This window comes from Pelodiscus sinensis, chromosome 1, assembly GCF_049634645.1.
Source record: "Pelodiscus sinensis isolate JC-2024 chromosome 1, ASM4963464v1, whole genome shotgun sequence".
NCBI classification, from domain to species: Eukaryota; Metazoa; Chordata; order Testudines; family Trionychidae; genus Pelodiscus; species Pelodiscus sinensis.
Window position 1 is genome coordinate 1,339,336 of NC_134711.1, and position 21,221 is coordinate 1,360,556.

At 49.9% G+C, this 21,221-nt stretch overlaps 1 protein-coding gene across 3 annotated transcripts; it reads right to left on the bottom strand.

The window, feature by feature from the left end:
• Positions 1 to 10,773: 10,773 nt before the first annotated feature.
• LOC142826472 (feather keratin B-4-like) lies at positions 10,774 to 20,847 on the bottom strand. 3 transcript variants are annotated; one of them, XR_012900623.1, is made up of 3 exons: positions 20,677 to 20,847; positions 12,055 to 12,255; positions 10,774 to 11,549 (listed from the first exon to the last, which is right to left on the bottom strand). XR_012900623.1 is itself a non-coding variant. In XM_075918914.1 (3 exons), exons 1-3 carry the CDS (start codon positions 13,320 to 13,322, stop codon positions 11,282 to 11,284), a joined length of 288 nt encoding a protein of 95 aa, XP_075775029.1. In that variant the 5' UTR covers positions 13,323 to 13,971; the 3' UTR covers positions 10,774 to 11,281. The 3 variants fall into 3 exon arrangements, 1 of the variants encoding a protein (XP_075775029.1); XR_012900624.1 differs by having other exon boundaries at positions 20,743 to 20,840; XM_075918914.1 differs by lacking the exon at positions 20,677 to 20,847 and adding an exon at positions 13,260 to 13,971 and having other exon boundaries at positions 10,774 to 11,305.
• Positions 20,848 to 21,221: the final 374 nt, after the last annotated feature.

The window sequence follows — 21,221 nt, forward strand, 5'->3', positions numbered from 1 at the left end:
TCCTCTCACAAACAGAAGGTAGGGGCACCATTGCTACCTATCCTGGCTAAGACCTGTTGATGGACCTGTCCTCCATGAATGTCTCTAGTTTGAATGTGCCCAGCGGGTAGTGATCAATGTCTCGATGTCAGGCTGGCGGTCGGTTTCTAGCAGAGTGCCCCAAGGTTCGGTTCTAGGACCGGTTTTGATCAATGTCTTTATTAATGATCTGGACAAGGGGATGGATTGCACCCTCAGCAAGTTAGCGGATGACACTATGCTAGGGAGAGAGATATACACAGGAGGGCAGGTATAGGGTCCAGAGTGACCTAGACACATTGGAGGATTGGGCCTCAAGAAATCTGATGAGGATCAACAAGGACAAGTGCAAAATCCTGCACTTGGGACAGAAGAATCCCCAGCATTGTTACACGCTGGGGACCAACCAGCTAAGTAGTAGTTCTGTAGAAAAGGACCTGGGGGTTACAGTGGATGAAAAACTGGATATGAGTCAACTGTGTAGCCTTGTAGCCAAGAAGGAGAATGGCATATTAGGGTGTATTAAGAAGAGCATTGCCAGTTGATCCAGAGATGTGATTATTCCCCTTTATTCAGCTCTGGTGAGGCCACATCTGGAGTATTATGTGTAGTTCTGGGCCCCCCACCACAAAAAGGATGTGGATGCATTGGAGAGGGTAAAGGGGAGGGCAAGGGAAATGATTAGAGGGCTGGAGCATATGACCTACGAGGAGAAGCTGAGGGAGTTGGGTCTGTTTAGTCTGCAGAAATGAAGAGCAAGGGGGGATTTGAGAGCAGCCTTCAGCTCTCTGAAGGGAGGTTCCAAAGAGGCTGGAGAGAGGCTGTTCTCAGTAGTGAGGGATGGCAGAACAAGGAGCAATGGTCTCAAGTTGAAGTGGGAGAGGTCCAGGTTGGATATTAGGAAAAAGTATTTCACTAGGAGGGTGGCGAAGCACTGGAATGGGTTACCTAGGGAAGTAGTGGAGTCTCCATCCCTAAACGTGTTTAAGTCTCGGCTTGACAAAGCCCTGGCCGGGTTGATTTAGTTGGGATTGGTCCTGCCTAGAGCAGGGGGCTGGACTTGATGACCTTCTGAGGTCTCTTCCAGCTCTATGGTTCTATGATTCAGCTGTTTGGCCAATGTGACATTTAGGAAATGTTTCCCAATGTTCTACCTAAACCTCTCCTGCAGCAGTTTAAGCCCATTGCTTCTTGCCTTGTCCTCAGAGGGCAAGGAGAACCATTTTATTCCCTCTTGCTTGAATCCCGCTTTGAGATACACTGCCAAATATGTGCCAGAGAGATGTTGGCCAGAACATTCATCCTGGAAAAGGGAAAACTCTTCAGAAAGAGGGCTGCTGTGGGAGAGTTTCTTATTCCAAATGCACTCAAACAACACGCCCAAGAGACATTGCTTTAAATATTCATCCTTATCCCCTGGAGGAGCAGCGGTGATGGAAATGCAGTGTGGTTTGCCCTACAGACAAACGGCCAGGTGAGTAAAGTTTTTCCAGGATTTCTCTATGTGAATAATGCCTGGTGAACCGTCCCCCCCCCCCCCCCGCTCCGCCGCCCAGACCCTGGAGAAGGCATGCTTCATAGAAGAGGGAGAATGATTGGTGGAGCTCAGGCTGAGAAGAACTTTCTAGTGACCAGCAAAACTTTCACTGTTCTCTAGAAGCAACGCAATGGAGTCCCAAAAGGTGCTCTGCCATGCAAGAAGTTTGAGCTAGAGTTTACGTTGCTAAACAGGTCAGCAGGGTGGAACACCACCCCAGTGTGCTGGCCCCTCCTAATGCTGTAAACTAATTCAAGAACTAAATTGTTCATTCACTCTAGACCTTCAAACCTTGAAATTTGAGAACTGTCTGGTGCTGCTGGGTCTTTAGGGATGAATTTTGATGATCACAGTTTTTAAGGCCGGAGGGAGGAACAAAGAGAACAAGAAGACCGACACTATCATGCAACAGAATCTTTAATGCAAGAGATATTTGCAGAACACAGTGACAGGAGTAAATACGACAGAGTTGACTGAAGGTATTTCCAGTGGTTCCAGAAAGACTGAGACATATCACCCGTCCCAGTGAGGCGTATTTCAGACAATGGGTTCTTTGAGTTGCAGCTTCAGAGATTGGCAAACAAGACCCATCTTCAACAGTTTTAAATCCCCTTTTTACCCCGTGGAAAGTGAGAGAAAGCTAAACAAAAGCAGAGGACCACACAGCGTCTCCATTCTATAATTGCCTCAGAGAATCTCAAAGAGAGGAGCTAAGTGTATGGATGGATGGAAAGGGTAGAACACGTCGGTCCTGGTTATCCTTGATGGAAACGTCTCTGCCCCCCACCTACGGTGACTTACAATGACAATCGGTGTAACTGAGACATTTCCTCAAGCTCCGTTTCCGACACTCGGCGGGGTCGGTGGGAGCAGCCTGCGTGTCACTCAGAAGGAGTCCACAGGTAAGGAGGAGACTCAGTGTGTGGCTGGCAAAGCAGGAGCAGGAGGAGCCATGAAGCGTGAGGGAAGTAATGCAGCCTGGCTACCAGACCCAGGGGCTGAGGACACACAGCTCCCACTGAGCTCAGCTGGAGCCGTGTTTGCTCAGCACGTCTGAAATCCAAGCCCCAAAGCTCAGGGGGGAATCTGTATCCGGCCGTTCATTTCCTGGTTCTACCATGGATGGTCCTGCTGGGTTTAGCAAGGCCCACAGTATCCACCAAGATAACCGTGGCAGGACACCCCAGAACCGTACAATCTCCTTGAACCATAAAAGCCTGGGTAACCGCAGTATCTCCCATAGCCGTAATAGCCTGGGTAGCCGCAGTATCCCCCATTACCATAATAGCCTGGGTAGCCGCAGTATCCCCCATTACCATAATAGCCTGTGTAGCCGCAGTATCCCCCATTACCATAATAGCCTGGGTAGCTGCAGTATCCCCCATAGCCATAGTAGCTCGGGTAGCCGCAGTATCCCCCATATCCGCAACCTCCTAGGTAACCTCCGAATCCCCCAAATTTCCTTAAACCATAAAATCCTCCATTGCCACCCACTCCCCCCAAACCCAGTGAGCTCCCATAGCCGACTCCGAGCGCAGGATCTTCTGCGACTCCCACCGTGCTCTGCTGAGGGTGAGTCTCGAGAATTGGTCCTGGGAGAGTCACATCAACTGGGGTGGGTATAATCGTCACGTGAGAATCGGGGCACTGACGAACGCACGGCTCGTTGCAGCTGACGGAGATGGGGCTGGGCCGGGCCACCCCGCATTCTGGATAGCACAGGCTGGAGAAAGTCATCTCTGTGGGATGCAGGTCAACCTGGAACACACAGCAGGGGGCAGAGTGAAGAGACGTGACACGTGACAATGAAAGACAGGCTTCAAAGCGGGGTGGGCCCTGAGAGCGAAAGGAGGGTGGACAGAGAAGCTATGTCCCTGGCTCTGGCCGTGCATTTGGTCCTATAAATTCTTTCCACACCTGTTGCCCACTCCCACTACACACCACCGGCCCTGGGGACCCCCTGTGGACTTTGACCTCCACATGGCAAACAGTCGCATACGGTATCACAATGTGACTCTTTGATTTTTCCAAACCTTGGGAGTCACCAAAACTTGCTGGGGAATAAAGAGAAACACCTTCCACGGGCATTTCTGCTCAGAGGAACAAGGGAATTGTCCCTTGTCAGCTTAATCCAGTCTCCTCTCTCTGCTAATGAGGGTCAATAACCCAGAGGTCCATTGAATCGGCCCTTTCTGGACTAACCTGGGGAAATTTCTTCCTGATGCAGGTCAGTGAAAGAGCAATAAGGGACTTTCTGCAGTAATTGAAAAGATTGATATCCTCTAATTCTATTTCCTAGGAACTCAATTTCCTCTATTGCCCTTTGCATCCTTTGGATTAGCTTCACATTGGAAGTACTCCACTGAAGAAGTCCGCCAGATAGTTATGGAAGACCCCCCGATCCCTAATAAAGGTCACAGAAAGCAAAGGCAGGAGTCGTTGTGAAATGAAGAGGCCCTACCATGATGTCCCTCAAATTCGTGCGAGCGAGTGGAATTGGACTTACCCGGTTCAGCGAGGAGATGAAGTCCAGAGAAGTGTTTGGAAGAGCTCTGAGTCGTGAGGACTTTTATACAGTTCCTAGGACAGCCCAGAGGATCTGAGATGCCGTGTGTGGAGGCGGTCCTAGGTCGTTACCAAACACACTTGATTAGCTTGTTAAATTCTCCTTTTTATGGAGCTGGTTTCATTAGGGCTTCTGATTATTAGCTTAATTTCAGCCTCAGTGGACGTGACATTCATGTTGCATCTTCAGCTTTCTTTCATGTTCAAGTTGTACCGGCCAGCGACATTTCTCGTGTCATTACACCAACTTTACTGGGGCTGCAACGAGATTGAGAGTCAGGGTGATTCAGGGCAGTATGAGTTGCACACCTGGCTGTCACGAAAGGATTCCAAAATGGGCTTTTGAATGAGGGTCACTGGGCAGTTCATTTTATCCCTGTCAGGAAGGAGGGAGCTATTTTTCTACGTTTTCCATTCCAAATCGTTCATATTAGGAAAAACCGTTTCCCTAGGCGGGTGGGAAAGCACTGGGTTGGGTTCCTTAGGGAGGGGGTGGAATCTCCACCCCTAGAGGTTTTTTAGTCCCGGCTTGACAAATCCCCAGCTGGGAAGATTGAGTTGGGATTTGTCCTGCGTTGGGCAGGGGGCTGGACTCGATGACTCCTGAGGTCTCTATCAGCCCGCGCATTCTGTGGTTCTCAGCTGGGCTCACCGGACAGTCCAGCGCTGCCAATGCCAGGCCCAGGCTCAGAAGATTGGCAAGAGGCCCCATCAGCATGTTCTGTCCCCAAAGACCTGCCTGGATGGCCAGGGCCTCCGCCAGGCCCTGAAAAAAGGACTCAGCTGTGGGGAACCCTGCTGTACCTGGACTCAGAACCCCTGGACAGGCTGCCAGCACCACCGTCCCCGACGGACCCCGAAGAGCAGAGCCAGGTAGTGCAGGATCCCCGCCTTGCGGGTGGGTTCCCCACTGACTTGGCAGCAGCCTGTTCTGATGCTGCTAGGGCCTTGGACTGGGCCTTCATCCGCCCGACACTCCTCATCTTGAATGGTGGGCTCCCCCTGTTGGGGTAAAACCCCCTATGCTTGTCGAGCAGAGCAAGGAGGCCTGACCCGTGCCCCGCCTGCAGCCAGGCCTGAGCCGTTATCGGTTCTCAGCATCGCCCTGCCAAGGGCCTGGGCATGGCGCTGGTTACTGCGCCCACAGATAGACCTGCATAAACAACCAGGAAAAAAAAAAAAAGAAAGCTTTTGTGGGCAAAGACCCACTTTATCAGAAGCATCTTTGGCATCTTTGCCCACGAAAGCTCATGCTCCAATAAATGTGTTATCCTATAAGGAGCCGCAGGACTTCTCGTTGTTTATGCAGATTCAGACTAACACGGCTCCCCCTCTGATACTAGTCACAGAAAGACCTGAGTCCTTAAACTGTTGGCGGCCCCAGCTCCAGCTGGGGTCTTGGGCTATTGCCGAAGAAGGTCTGATCCGTTATTTTGTAGCTTGGCCTGCCCTGAACCCCGGCTAAGCCTGTGCCTTGACTGCTAATTAGCCGGGCTATCTGCCTGAGCCCCCTACACTGTGGCAGGCCAGCCCTGAAACAGGGCCCGACTAGCCGACGAGCTGGTCGGAGCACGAAGTCGTGAGGTAGCCTGTCCTCCCTCCAGACACTGACCAGTACGGTAGAGGGGGCCCCTCAGTTCCCACTAAACACGTTTAAAAAAAGAAGCCGAATACAAAAGCACATTCGTGTGTCTCTGGCAGTGACCTGGTTAAGGGGAGGACATTGGAGCCCGGCCTCCATTTTGTTTATGTGCTCCATGACACAGGGCTGAGGTATTTCACCCTCCCTGGCCTTCATTGCTGTTCCAAACTAACAACCCTGTGCACGTCTGAAGCGCCCGTGGGGGTGGGGCCCTGAAACCTCCAGTTCTGAGGCGCTGAAGAGCTTCCAGCCAAAACCTCGTTTCAGAGGCCTCGTGAAAGAGGTGTATGGATAGGTCGCTGGGGGTCACTGGCAGGAACAGAACAACACCCTGTCCCAGGCAGAGCTTTAGAAGGGCGGGACAAGCTGCTGGGGGCGCAAAAATGGGGAGCAAAAAAAAAAAGTCAGGGAGGAACCAGGGAAACCTGGTGGGAGGATTCGGGGTTACGGCCCGCCCCAAAGACCAGCTCTGTCGGGGTGTCAGCACCAGAGCCCAGCATCCTCAGAGCGCCCCCTTCTTCCGCAGGCCCATGCACTTTCTCAGGCAGGCAGACCTAATGAGGGGGCAGGCAGGGCGCTGAATGCTGCAGGGCTCCTGCTGAGGGTCCACATGGTGCCATGGCCCGTGGGGAAGCGGATGCCCTCTCTGGGGATGACCGTGATTAGATCAGCAAGGGGTAAGCCGGGGGTGGGTGGGCAGGTCTGAGCGGCGATCGAGCACCAGCGCCAGCTCCCTGCTGTGGTGGGGGGAGCCCAGAGTCACGTAGGCCAGAGTCAGGCAAGCTAGGGCCAGATCCGGCCCAAGGGCTCTGCCTAGAGAGGGACAAGAGGATCCAAGTGCCCCCCCCATCTGGCTGTGGGGGCAAAGTGCTGCCTGGAGGATTTTCCCTCACCTCCTCGATTGGCTGTAATTGCTGCCTATCGGAGCAGCAGCGGGCAGTGCCTGGGAGCAGTGCGGTCATGGAGCCATGTGTGTCCCTGGGGAGTTGTAGCAGGTAAGCGCCCCCTCATTTCCCAGACCCCACACACGACACCCCACCGATTCCTGCACCTCCCTCTTGCCCTGACCCCACACCCCATTGGTTCCTGCACCTCCCTCCTTGCCAGATCCCGCAGCCCACCAGTTCCTGCACCTCCCTCCTGGCCAGACCCCACACCCCACCGGTTCCTGCACCTCCCTCCTGACCAGACCCCACACTCCACCCATTCCTGCACCTGCCTCCTGCCCAGACCCCACACCCCACCAGTTCCTGCACCTCCCTCCTGTGCAGACCCCACACTCCACCAGTTCCTGCACCTCCCAATTTTATAAAATTGCAGAATGAGCCTCTGTCCACGTTACTCTGAGGCTAGTGAGGGATCTGCAAGCCCCAAATTGTCAGTGTCAGTAGGGTTCAGGGTGAATAGGTTAGTGTTTGTCAAGAGTGGTCCCAACTACAGGGGTTTATTTCCGACTGTGCCAATTACCCCCTCTTTGACCTGCCCCTGAAAATTGCCTCTGTGGGAAACGGGTGTAATTATAATTTACAGGGTGGATTGCATGAGGCTGCCTTCGATCAAAGCCCGTTGCTGCACTTTACAGCCATTCATCCAGGTTTATATGGCCAAAGAGGTGTCTTTTTAGAGCCATAATCAGTTTTACTGGCATCAGACGTTCTGCCATTGAAGATTACATTCCGTTTGGAAATGCAGGCCAGGTCTCAGATGTCATTCCAGGACTCCGTGTGTGATCCCTAGCCTTGAAACTGGGGCCCTTTCCTTTCTCTTCAAGGTGCCTTTGCATTTCCCTTTTGTATCGATATTAAAGTTTAAGGACTGATACGGAACTAGTGGGAACGGGAATAGTTCCATCAGCGTGAAATTGAAGGAAGGCACCTTGCTTAGGTCAGGTTAAGAAAACCTTTTTGGTGGTGTGTATGTATCTCTCTGTGTCTACTTGGTACCTCTACCCCCGGGTGATCAGATCCAAGCTATGGTGAAATGAATGGGAAAGATCAGCTGCACAGGTTGATCTTTCAGCATTTGATTTAGCGGCTTCCGTATAGACCCACTACATTGAATGCTGACATCAGTGCCTGCCAGCATCTGGTGCGCCGCCTCCTGTGAGGAAGGGAAGCGGATCGAGCATGTGCTCCCATTGGCCTCCCGCTGTGCGGTTGCCGTTGCAGCTCCTCTTAACGTAAGCCGACCCCAGCCCTCATTTTGCACAGCTGGAGTTGCATACCCTAAGTCAAGCTACCTGGTCTGTAGTATCATTTCTGATAGTGGACTTGTGTCCAAGGAGAAATGGACACAAGTTTGACATCAGAAATTGTGATACAGAAAAACCCGTAAGAGCACATTTGAACCTACCTGGGCACGCTGGCATGGAGTTAAACGTAGCCATTCTTCTACAAAGGAATGTCAAAATCCCAACTAGGAAGGGAAACTGCACTGGAATTGACAAGTAGTCCCTCCCCTCTCCCTGCCCCCGTCCCTTCTTTTTCTGTTCTAAATTGTGAGGTTCCCCCTTGTTTTCTCCACTCTCCTCATTGGAGGAAGTGGGTTGTGCTCACAAAAGCTCATGGCTCTATATAAATATGTTTGAGTCTGTAAGGTGCTACTTCTACTCATTGTTTTTTAAAGTTACAGACAAATCTCGCTCCCTCTCTGAAAGTTGTGTGACTAATGTGTCGGTAATGCCAAGAGCTGTAAAAATGTACAATGCGCAGGATCATTTGGAAAATCCCTGGAACATGTTAAGAGGGAAGCAGGTGCCCTATGTGAAAAGGCTTTGTGATACTGACGTTTCACATTTGGTGCCTGTAACTAGTCTTGGCACTTTTCACAGGAGAAAAGACATTCCGGCAGTGATGTGCAGTATGAAAAGGAAAACTGAGGCACACTCTCCTGTTGTCCTTTGCTAAATGCCAAGATTCCTACTTGGTAAAGGACAATCATACATGAATGGATGCTATCTGAATTTCAAACATTTGCAAGTTCATTATTAATTATTTTTGTTGTGAGGTCACATAAGACATTCAGGGACCATGGTGCAAGAGCGGATCCAGTCCGCCACTGTTCTAACCCAGTTTCACCTTGAGTTTGGAAAAGGATTCAATAATATCGATGCTTCCCTAGTGAACCTTTCAGCGAGAGAGCCTGTTTTAGCCAATCACTGTTTTCATAATCTATCTCAGTTGTGCCCGGATGGGTCTAATACTGGATCAAAACCTGTAGCCAGACAGAATCAAGCGGGGAGAGACTGTGGGATGCCACGAGCGATGTTTGTGTCATTCCTTCCTGTGTCAGTTTCTCCAGGGGCATCCTGTATGCGAGGCAAGGGAAGGCTGTGTCTTCCCTAATCGCCAGGATTGGCCCCGCCCACACTCCATTCCCAGAGTGCCTGCCGTAGGCATTCTGGGGGGCAGAGTTTTGCTGCCCCTAGCGCTTGAGCTCCTGCTGCTCCAGAGCTGAGCCATGGGGCATGTCCTCCTCCCTCCTCTAGTCCTCCAGACTGGAGAAGTTGGGTGACATACTCTTAACTCATATTTACCGCATGATCCACGATGGTTCCAGACCCATTTCCTCAGTGCTGCATCCTAGGCATTCCATACCCCATTCTGTACGTTTGTAACTGATTGTTCCTTTGTAAGCTTTTGTCTTTGGGTGATGTGTGAATTTCTGGTGGTAGAAGGTAACCCCCAGGCAGATCCTGCCCCCCACGAGGCACTACCCTCTGCCTCCCAGAGTTCAGACCACCCTCTTCTCAAGGTCACCAAACTCCCCTCCCAGAATGCTGGGCGGATGATGTGTGCTTCCCTTACCTCCTGAATCTGAACACAGGACTGGTGTGACCCTCCCAAGTGTACTCTCTTTGCCATACTCTAAATAACTGATGAAGCTATGGATTAGGATTGGATTTAGAACTGAACCCCGGCGCCCTTCAAGCTTGACTATAGAGCCCCAATAAATACCCAGCCATGAGCCCACATGTCATTAGCTCCATCTAGGATGCATTTCCCTATTTTATTTATAGGACGGTCATGCAAAACAGTACCAAAGCCTTAGTAAAAGTAAAAAATGCCAGATCTACCACTCTCCCCCATCCATGAGGCTTATTATCCTGGAAAAGAAATGTATTAGGTTTCTTTGACATTGTTTGTTTTTGAGATATCCATCCTCGTACTTATCACTTTGTATTCTAAGTGCAAATTGATTCCTTAATCATTCACTCTGTTGTGTTTCCGGACTACTGCCAATGATTTTGCTGTACTGTAGTTTGTCTATGAGGGCAGAACGGATGCCTCAGTTATGTCTGCAACATCCTTGTGAAATGAGCTGAGAAGAGGGCATGGCTGTTGACCAGGCATAGGCAAAGAGTGAGAAGAAAATTAAAGGAATTGAGCTTTATGGGTTCAATACAATCCAAAACCTCAATATGATGTGCATCTGTTTTTGCTCACTGCCCTAAATCTTGTGAGCTCACCTCCAGCATTGCAAAATGAGTGCAAAGTTAGAGTTGGGAAGCAGAATTTACACCTTTTGCTAGGCTGTCATGAAAGGTGGCTTTCTAGGGGGTTGCTTTGTGGTACATGTCACTGGAGGTCCCATCAGAGGAAAATAGAAGACCACCCTGGAAAAGGGAACACTCTTTGGAAAGAGGGCTACTGATGCCATGATTCTATTTCAGCAGGATGTCTGTGGGAGAGTTTCTTATTCCAAATGCACTCAGAGGACACGCCAGAGAGACACTGGTTTGAACATTCATCCTTATCCCCTGGAGGGGTGGTTGTGATAGAAATGGGTGTGGTCTGCCCTACCCATAATAAATGCCCAGGTGAGTAAACTTTTTCCAGGATTTGTCTATGTGAATAATCCCTGGTGAAGCCCCCAAACCCCGAAGGCAAACTTCATAGAAGAGGGAAAGTGATTGGTGAAGTTCAGGTGGGGAAGAACTTTCTAGTGACCAGCGAAACTTTCAATGTTCTCTAGAAGCAACGCAATGGAGTCCCAAAAGTTGCTCTGCCATTCAAGAAGTTTGAGCTAGAGTTTATATTGCTAAACAGATCAGCAGGGTGGAACACCACCCCAGTGTGCTGGCCCCTCCTAATGCTGTAAATTATTCAAGAACTAAATTGTTCTTTCACTCTAGACCTTCAAAACTTGAAATCTGAGAAATGTCTGGTGCTGCCGGCTCTTTAAGGATGAATTTTGATGATCACAACTTTGAAGCAAGGAGGGAGGATCAAGGAGAACAAGAAGACCAAATATTATCATGCAACAGAATCTTTAATGCAAGTGGTATTTGCAGCACACAGTGACAGGAATAAATACCACAGAGTAGAAATAAGGCATTTCCAGTGCTTCCAGAATGGGTGTGACATTTCATCTGTCCCAGTAAGGCGTATTTCAGACATGGGGTTCTTGTTTGTGTTGCAGCTGCAGACGCTGGCAAACCAGCCCCAATTGCATCACTTTAAGTCCCTGTTTTACCCCATTCGGTGGAAAGTGAGAGAAAGCTAAACAAAAGCAGAGGTCTATGCAGAATCTCGTTTGTACATCTGCTGTAGCAAAGGGAAAGAGGAGGCGTTAAAGGTGCATGTGGATGAAAGGGTAGAACACGTCGGGCCTGGTTCTCCTGGACAGCAATGTCTATTCCCCCCACCTACAGGGACTTACAAGGACAATAGGTGTAACTGAGACATTTCCTCAGGCCCCCGTTTCTGTCATCCGGCGGGGTCGGTGGGAGCAGCCTGCGTGTCACTCAGAAGGAACCCACAGGCCAGGAGGAGACTCAGCGTATGGCTGGCAAAGCAGGAGCAGAAGGAGCCATGAAGCATGAGGGGAGCAATGCAGCCTGGCTCCCAGACCCAGGGGCTAAGCACACACAGCTCCCACTGAGGTCAGTAGGAGCCAGGTTTGCCCAGCACGTCTGAAAGCCAAGCCCCAAAGCTCAGGGGAGAATCTGTATCTGGCCGTTCATTGCCTGGGTCTGCCACGGATGGTCCTCCTGGGTTTAGCATGGCCCACAAGATCCACCAAGATACCTGCGGCAGGACACCCCAGAACCATAATAGCCTGGGTAGCCGCAGTGTCTCCCGTAGCCATAATAGCCTGGGTAGCCGCAGTATCCCCCATTACCATAATAGCCTGGGTAGCCACAGTATCCCCCATATCCGTAACCTCCTAGGTAACTTCCGAATCCCCCAAAACTCCCTAAACCATAAATTCCTCCATTGCCACCCAGTCCCCCCAAGCCCAGTGAGCTTCCATAGCCGACTCCGAGCGCAGGATCTTCTACGACTCCCACCGTGCTCTGCTGAGGGTGAGTCTCGAGAATTGCTCCTGGCATAGTCACTTTAATCGGCGTGGGTATGATCGTCACGTGAGAATCGGGGCACTGCCGAACGCACGGCTCGTTGCAGGTACCAGAGACGGGGCTGGGCCGGGCCACCCCGCATTCTGGATAGCACAGGCTGGAGAAAGTCATCTCTGTGGGATGCAGGTGAACCTGAAACACACAGCAGGGGGCAGAGTGAAGAGACACGACACATGACAATGGAAGAAAGGCTTCAAAGCAGGGTGGGCCCTTAGAGTGGGAGGGGAGGACAGAGAATCTGTGTCCCTGGTCATGTATTTGGTCCTACAACTTCTTACTTCACCTGTTGCCCACTCCCACTAACACCACTGGCCCTTGGGAGCCCCTCTGGACTTTTTTTGAAAAGCACCGACTAGAATCAATGAAAATATTTTTAAGCTGGACACCTGGGATTCTGTGTCCGTTGGAGAGATTTCTAAAGGAGACCGTGGTTGGGATGAAGGCTGTCACTTCCCTTTCTTGGAGGAGTTGACCTCCGCAAGCCAGACACTTGCATCCGGTATTACAATGTGACTCTTTGATTTTCCAACCTTGGGAGTCACTGAAACTTGCTGAGGAATAAGGAGAAACATTTTGTTTTTCCAAACCAATCCCTAAGGAGAAGTTCCTCATTTGTGGTTAAATGGGTTCAGGTCCCCTGATTTCCGTGAAGTGCCACTAACTCCCTGCCTTAGAGGAGAAACACCTTCCACGGGCATGAAGAACAAAGGAATTGACACTTGTCAGCTTAATCCAGTCTCCTGTCTCCTTTAGTGAGGGGTTACAGTTGCTTCAGAATAACCCAGAGGTCCATTGAATTGGCCCTTTCTGGATTAACGTGGGGAAATTTTCTTCCTGATGCAGGTCAGTGAAAAAGCGATAAGGGACTTTCTGCAGTAACTGAAAAGATTGATATTCCCTAATTCTATTTCCCTGCAATACAATTTCCTCTGTTGCCCCTCACATCCTCTGGATTAGCTTCAAATTGGGAATACTCTGCCACTTGCCACTGAAGAAGTCCACCAGATAATTATGGAAGACCCCCCGATCCCTAATAAAGATCACAGAAAGCAAAGGCAGGATTCGTCATGAAATGAAAAGAGGCCCTAAAATAATGTCCCTCGAATTTGAGAGCAAGCGAGTGGAATTGGACTTACCCGGTTCAGCGAGGAGATGAAGTCTAGAGAAGTGTTTGGAAGAGCTCTGAGTCGTGAGTGCATTTATACAGTTCCTAGGACAGCCTGGAGGATCTGAGATGCCATGTGTGGAGGCGGTCCTAGGTCGTTACCAAACAGACTTGATTGCCTTGTTAAACTTTCCTTTTCATGGAGCTGTTTTCATTAGGGCTTGTGCTTATTAGAATAATTTCAGTGTCAGCGGGCGTGACAGGTACGATGGATCGTCAACTTCCTTTCATCTTCACGTTGTATGGGCCAGCTGCATTTCTCATGTCATTGCACTGAATTTATTGGGGCTGCAACGAGATTGAATGTCACGGTGATTCAGGGCAGCAGGAGCAGCACACCTGGCTGTCATGTATGGAATCCAGTTTGGGATTTTCAACTCATGCTGATCCTGGTGAGAGGCACTGGGCAGTTAATTCGACACCTGTCAGAAAGGAGGGAGCCATTTTTCTGCATTTCCCCCATGTCCATTCCAAATGGGTTATATTAGGAAAACCTTTTCCTAGGTGGGTGAGGAAGCACTGGGCTGGGTTCCCTGGGGAGGAGGTGGAATCTCCATCCCTAGAGGTGTTTAAGTCCCGGCTTGACCAAGCCCTGACTGGGATGATTGAGTGGGGGTTGCGAGGAGCTCATGCCTTTGTGGTGGCTCTGTGCCCAGGGATCAACATGCTGACCTAAAACTGGACCTCCCTTCAGATCACCAGTGTTTTCTTAGGGCTGCCTGGAGCAGTTTGCTCAGAGGTTAAGGGGTGGCGGGATGGTGGAGGGGGAAAGGAAGCCGAGCTCGCTCACAGAAAGGTTTTGTGGTAACTCTTGGAACCGGATGTCTCTCAGGAACTGTCTCTCCGTCTATGAGCAGAAATGGAGGGACTGGAAATGCAGCCGAGCCCCAGCAGGGAGCCCAGGAGAGATGAAAATCTCACTTTGTAGATGAGAGGAGATGGGCGCGGGGTGGGATTTGACACAACGTCTGGCCAGCTACAGGGCATGTTGTCTCAAGCGTGAGCGCTGCCTGTAAGGGTGGGCTCCCTGGGCCGGGAACGAGGCCAAAGTATCTTCCTGTCATGAGGAGGCCTTGAACCTCTTTGATAGTGAAACATGAGGGGTTCACTGTGGGCCAGATAAAAAAGTGCGTCGTTTGGATGAGAATGCATCCCCCCCCCCCCCCCCCGAGCGGGTGGCTCAATGAATGCTCTGATTCCGGGAAGGCCATTGGAGCCTGGCCTCCATATTGTTTAAGCGACTGTGACTCGGGACTGAGATTTCATCGTCCCTGGTATTTCATGTTCCAAAATAACCACCCTATGCTATTTATAAATTCCAGTGTTTGTTGCGCTTTGAAATCTCCAGTTCTGATTGTGTTGAAGAACTTCCAGCCATAACACCCTGTGTGAGACGCCTCGTGAAAGAGGCGTATTGAGAGGCCGCTGGGGATCACTTGCAGAAAAAGAACAACACCCTGTCCCAGGCAGGGCTGTAGGTAGCGGGGGCCAAGCTAGTGGGGGTATAGAAATGGGAGGAGATCCAGTGTAGGGGTGTCTGCTCGAGAGCCCAGCATCCTCTGAGCACCCCCTTCCTCCACCGGTCCGCAGGGTCATGGGCCCAGTGTCCCAGGCCAATGCAAATTTTTGGGCATGAGGACCCTAATGAAGGGACAGGCAGGGCACTGAATGCTGCAGGGCTCCTGCTGAGGGTCCGCATGGCGCCGCGACACCTGGGGAAGCGGATAGCCTCGCTGGGGATGACAGTGGTTAGATCAGCAAGGGGACAAACCAGGGGAGGGTGGGCAAGGTCTGAGCGGGAGCCAAACGCGACTGCATGGGGCCTGTGGGATCAAACAGCGGGGGACAGGAGCAGAGGAGTGGCCAAGGAGCAAAATTGGAGGTGGGGTAGGAGCCGGGGTGTAACTTAGGTGGGTTTAGCTCACAGAGAGTGGCAAAGGGCAAAGAGCTGGCCTGTCGAAGGGACAGAGGGGCAGGACAGTTACCCAATGGGAGGAGCCACCTGCCCTATTTCGGGGGTGGGGAGGGCAAAATGGCTCCCAGGTGTAACCCACAGACCTGCTGTGTGTGGTACTTCCCCTTCAAGTAGCCCCAAGACCATGGTCAGAGAGGATAATGAGTCTGCCCCATGGCCGGAGTTGAGAGCCAGCTATCTTTTAGCTCACACAGTAGAGGAGAGGTAGGAAACCGACGGGCCAGGGACCAGATGCAGTCCTCAGCATTGGGGAGACCATGCTGGCACTCCCATGGCCCCCCTGTGGGGATGGAGCAGCAGTGCTGGCTCCCTGCTGGAGGGGGAGAAGAGGTGGAGCCCTAATACTCACAGGCCAGAGTCAGGCAAGATAGGATCAGATCCTGGTGAAAGGAGAAAGAGGTTCTAGATGCTGCCACTCCCCCTCCCCTGGCTGCTGGAGCAAAGTGCTGCCTGGGGGCTTTTCCCCCAACTCTTCTATTGGCTGTAATTGCAGCCAACAGGAGAAGCAGGGGGCGGTGCCTTGGAGCGGCGGGGAGGAAGGACATGGAGCCATGTGTGTCACTGGGGAGCTGTACCAGGTAAGCACCTCCCCCCATTGCCCAGACCCCACACCCCACCTGCTCCTACACCTCCCTCCTGCCCAGACTAGGGTTGCCAGATGGTTGAAACAAAAATACCAAACATCTTCCCCCCCCACAAAAAACCAAACAAAATAAAAAAACCACGGGGAAAAATTCTGTTGAAGGAAAAAAAAAGGGGGGGGGAGACCAAAGTGGTTGAGCACTAAGACCCAGGGGAGTCATTGCTTCCCTTGGGTCTTTTTGCCTGCAGCCATTTTGTGCCAGCAGCCTTGCGGAACCAGGTAAGCATGGGGGCTGGGGCTGGAGGTGTTGGGGAGCTGGGGGGGAGGGGTGCTGAGTGGCCGCCATTTTCACCTCCTGGCTGGGGGAAAAAATCAGAAAATACTGGACATCTTAGGTGTCTGGTATTTTCTGAATTTTTTTACTGGACAGGAGGTGAAAATACCAGACTGTCTGGGTGAATACTGGACACCTGGCAATCCTAGCCCAGATCACACACTGATCCCACTCCTGCACCTCCCTCCTGCCCAGACCCTACACTGCAAGCCCACTTCCCAGCAGCCCCTACCACACACCAAACCCTCATTTTGGCCGCGGGGGTGGGGGGAGGGAGCACAAAATCTATGAGCCTGGGTCCTCTAGGTTCTGGTGTGTGAGGGGAAATGTGGGGAGTGTCTTTTCTCCTTCTGAATTTCTGAGTTGGAGGCTGCATCAGGGAAAGTTTTTCCCTCACGTTTGTGTAGCCCCAGACTGATTTTCCTGTGGGTCAGCAGCTCCCAGCCCAAAAATGGTTCCTTGTCCCTGCAGAAAAGGCTCCTACACTAAGCTCCAGAGGTCCCAGGTTCAATTCCACCTGTTGGCCTGACACAGGCTTAGCAGGAAGTGTCTAGGCACAAGAAATGCAGCTGTCCTGGCCTGCTGGTATTTTACTGTTCAGGGAAGCAACAGTAGGAACCAAGAGAGGAAACGTGGCATAAATAAAACAGGCCTTTTTCGTCAGCGTTCAGCTAGGGGGTTAATACCCCCAGTTCCCTCCTGTAGCAGTTCCTGCCTGTTCCTGTTCCTTGTTGGGTGTCAGAAAACAGGACAGAGCCTCCCTCGGATCCACTGGGGTAACGCAGTGCAGGGAAGGAATAAAAATCTTCACACAGAATTTTCAAAGAGGAAATGTTGGGGAATAAGACAATATGAGACTCTTCAAATGTAAATTCCCACCACAGAGCCAATCCCCACAAGTAACGGGGTGCATTGCAACACTCAATGGCTGATCATTCTCGCCCCTGCATCAGGAGATGCTTCACCCCAAAGTTCCCCAAAGTATCAAAGGAATTTTTTTAAATTGCAGAATGAGACTCTCTCCGCGTTACTCTGAGGCTACTGAGGGATCTGCAAGCCCCGAATGGTCCGTGCTCAGTAGGGTTCAGGGTGAACAGGTTACTTTTTAGCAAGAGTGGTTCCAACGATGGGGTTATTTCTGACTGTGCCTCCTCTCTGACCTGCCCCTGAAAGTGCCTCCATGGAAAACTGGTGTAATTATAATTCACAGGGTGGCTTGCATGAGGCTTCCTCCAATCCAAGCCCAGCACTGCACTTTACAGCCATTCATCAAGGTTTATACAGCAAAAGAGGCGTCTTTTTAGAGCCTTAATAACATTTACTGGAAGCAAATGTTCCACTATTGAAAGTTACATTCCTTTTGGATATGCAGGCCAGGTCTCAGATGTCATTCCAGGGCTCCGTTTGTGATCCCCAGCCTTGACATTGGGGCTCTTTTATTTCCCTTTAATGTGCCATTGCATTTCCCTTTTGTATCGATTGAAAAGTTTGACAGATACAGAACTAGTGGGAAAGGAACAATTCCATCACCTTGAAATCAAAAGAAGGCACTTTCCTCTGCCCCTGCCTGGTGAAAGGGAGGAAGGATAGGGGAGGGAGTGAGCAGGGGCGGGAACTTGGAGAAGGGCCACAAAGGAGGTGGGGGAAAGGGTATTTGGGTTTGAGGTAGATCTTACATTTCACTTAAATCCAAAAAGTGATCTCATGCTTAAATAGGTTGGAGACCCCCGCACCCTGATCTAGACCATCCCTGACAGGTGTCTGTCCAACCTGCTCAAATATCTCCAGTGATGGAGATTCCACAACCTCCCTAGGCAACTTATTCCAGTGTTTAACCACCCTGACAGGCAGGAAGTTTTTCCTAAAGTCCAACCTAAACCTCCCTTTCTGCAATTTAAGCCCATTGCTTCTTGTTCTATCCTCAGAGGTCAAAGAGAACAATTTTTCTCCCTCCTCCTTGTGACACCCTTTAAAGTACCTGAAAACGGCTCTCATGTCCCCTCTCAGTTTTCTCTTTTCTAAACTAAACAAGCCCAGTTCCTTTAGCCTCCCTCATTGCTCATGTTCTCTAGACCTTTCATCATTTTTGTTCCTCTTCTCTGGACCCTTTCCAATTTTTCCACATCTTTCTTGAAATGTGGTGCCCAGAACTGGACACAATATTCCAGCAAAAATGTAATCAGAGCGGAAGAATGACTTCTCGTGTCTTGCTCACAACACTTCTATTAATGCCTCCCAGAATCATGTTTGCTTTTTTTTGCAGCAGTGTCACACTGTTGACATCCAAACTAGCTCTGTTTGATAAGCCTAGGAAAAACGCCCTTTAAAAAGGTGAAGGTCATATGGGGATCACTTGCAGAAACAAACATAGAACCCAGACCTTTGGCCTCCTCTTACCACAGGTGGAGTTCTAGACTGATTCGTGGTACACTGTGTTTCAAGACAAGTTTGTAACATGCTTTGTTACACGATGTTTGCATCCTTGTAACAATAAAAATCTTGCTAATGTTGTGCTTCATTTTATCCCTGTCTTCTTTCCATATGAGGATACTATTTCTCCAAAGGGATTACAAGTCTGTCAATTTCCGTCTTTTCAATGAGTCCGGGAGCCTTGTAAATCTAAATCTAAAATTTAAGCAACAAAATCTTGCTTTAAATCACCACACCCGTTGAGATGAAGTCATCCAGTGCAGCGTGTGTGTTACTCTTTCTTTCCTCTAATGAGCTGTGGAAACCCAATAGCAATGAAAGCTTTCGGGTTTGTGAAAACGAGGTTTGGGTAGGTTCTTTCTCTAACATTGCCTTCTTCACGCATGCGTATAATAATGGTAAGAAAGGAATTACAACTATGCACATTTTAAGCTTGCTCATGTGCAGGGTAGGCATGAAAATTTCAGTATGGATCAAACAGGACAGATTTGGGTACCGGAGAATGTAGTTTTGCTCATGTGCAAATACCCACCACTGAGCCAACCCCTTCAAACAAATTCCCCCCAAATGCATCAAAACAAAATTTAAAAAAATTCCAGAATGAGCTGCCCTAAGAGTTACTTTCAGGTGAGTGACGTATTTGGGAACCAAGAATGGCACGAATATAAGAACATAACAACAGCCAGGCTGGGTCAGCCCAAAGGTCCATCTAGCTCAGTCTCCAGTCTTCCAACAGTGGCCAATACCAGGTGCCCCAGAGGGAGTGAAAAGAACGTGGACTCATCATGTGATCCCTCCTGTCACCCATTCCCAGCCCCTGACAAACAGGCTAGGGACACCATCCCTACCCATTTTGGCTAATAAGTATCGATGGACCTAACCTCCATGAATGTATCTAGTTCTTTTTTTAACCCTGTTAAAGGCCTGGCCTTCACAACATCCTCTGGCAAGGAGTTCCACAGGTTGTGTGTGCAGTGTGTCCAGCAGGGTTCAGGGGATCAAGGCTAGTGTGAGGGAGGTAAAATTCCAATTAAAAAGTTAACCTATTAAACAGAATGTTTAACCAATTAACCATGATCTTGTGGCAGAGGGCTGCCCTCACCGATTAAATGGTTAAGCATTCCGGTAAGGTGCATGATTACTGGGTAACCGGTTAACCCTTTGCATCCCCAATTAGTGTTTGGCATGACTAGTCCCAACTATTGGGGTTTATTTTTGACTCTGCCAATCACATCCTGCCTGCCCTTCAGCTGAATGTGCCCCCGTGTACCTCTGTGGCAAACAGGTCTAATTGTAACTTTCAGAGTGAATTGCTTGAGGCTTCTGCTGATCTAAACATGTCAAAGCACCTCGTAAACACTCAGCAAGTTTTATATGGCCCAAGAGGAGTATTATTATGGTAATAACTTTTTTTTACTGGCATTAGATCCTCCAACACTGAGGATTAGATTCACATGACCCATGCACGTCAAGATCTCATGTATCACTGCAGGACTCTGTGTGTACCTGATTCCTCATTTCCAAAACTGGGGCTATTTTTGTTCAGTGTAGCTTTGCATTTCCCTGTTATCTCTGTTTTAGAATGTAAGGCTGTTTCTAGACTGGCCAGTTTTTCCGGAAAATCAGCCGCTTTTCCGGAAAAACTTGCCAGCTGTCTACACTGGCCTCGTGAATTTCCGCAAAAGCACTGACGATCTCATGTAAGATTGTCAGTGTTCTTGTGGAAATGCTATGCTGCTCCTGTTCGGGCAAAAGTCCTTTTGCGCAAAACTTTTGCACAAAAGGGCCAGTGTAGACAGCTGAGATTTGTTTTCCACAAAAAAGCCCCTATCACGAAAACAGCGATCGGGGCTTCTTTTGCACAAAAGCGCGTCTAGATTGGCCACGGACGCTTTTCCGCAAAAAGTGCTTTTGCGGAAAAGCGTCCGTGGCAATCTAGATGATCTGTTCCAAAAATGCTTTTAACGGAAAACTTTTCCATTAAAAGCATTTCCGGAAAATCATGCCAGTCTAGTCGTAGCCCATGTGTAAATGCTGAGCCAGTGGGAAAGAGCACAGCCCATCACCTTCAGGCTGAAGGAAGGCACTTGGAAAGTCTTGCCGGGAACGTATTTTCCGTGTGTATTCCGCACCTCCACCTGCAGCTGCTTAGATCAAATGTCCAGTGAAATGAATGGGAAACAAGTCCTGCCACTCCACCGATGAGCAGTGAGGGGAACTGGGTCTTGTGTGAGACATCAACTACCAGAGAAAAGGAAGAAGCACAACACAGAGTCAAGGAGAACTTTTTCAGCGGTTTCGTGGGCACCACCCACTTCTTCAGATGAGTGGAGCAAAAGGCACAGAAATCCCCAAATTTTGCTCCACTTATCCAAATTTAGATAATTCATCTAAATTTAACATCCTGTAAACCTCCTTGCAGGAGGCATAACGGATCTGTCGAAAAAGGCTTTCTTTCTCTAGACTGCCACGTTTTGCCGCCAAAGTGCTGAGTCGGTCAAAATGTGGTGGCCATTTTTATGCAAATTAGGCGCGGGATATTTAAATCCCTGCCTCCTTTGCAATGTCGACCTGCCTAATCTGCATCCTTCTGCCGAAAGAGGGATGCAAT

What these genes read in the sequence shown, in the direction of transcription:
- LOC142826472 (XM_075918914.1), bottom strand. Translation starts at nt 13,322, where the DNA reads ATGCACTCACGACTCAGAGCTCTTCCAAACACTTCTCTAGACTTCATC. An exon ending in TCATCTCCTCGCTGAACCGG is followed by an intron (nt 12,256 to 13,259) that starts GTAAGTCCAATT and finishes TGTGTGTTTCAG; the next exon opens with GTTCACCTGCATCCCACAGA. An exon ending in CTCACCCTCAGCAGAGCACG is followed by an intron (nt 11,306 to 12,054) that starts GTGGGAGTCGTA and finishes TTGCTACAGCAG; the next exon opens with ATGTACAAACGAGATTCTGC.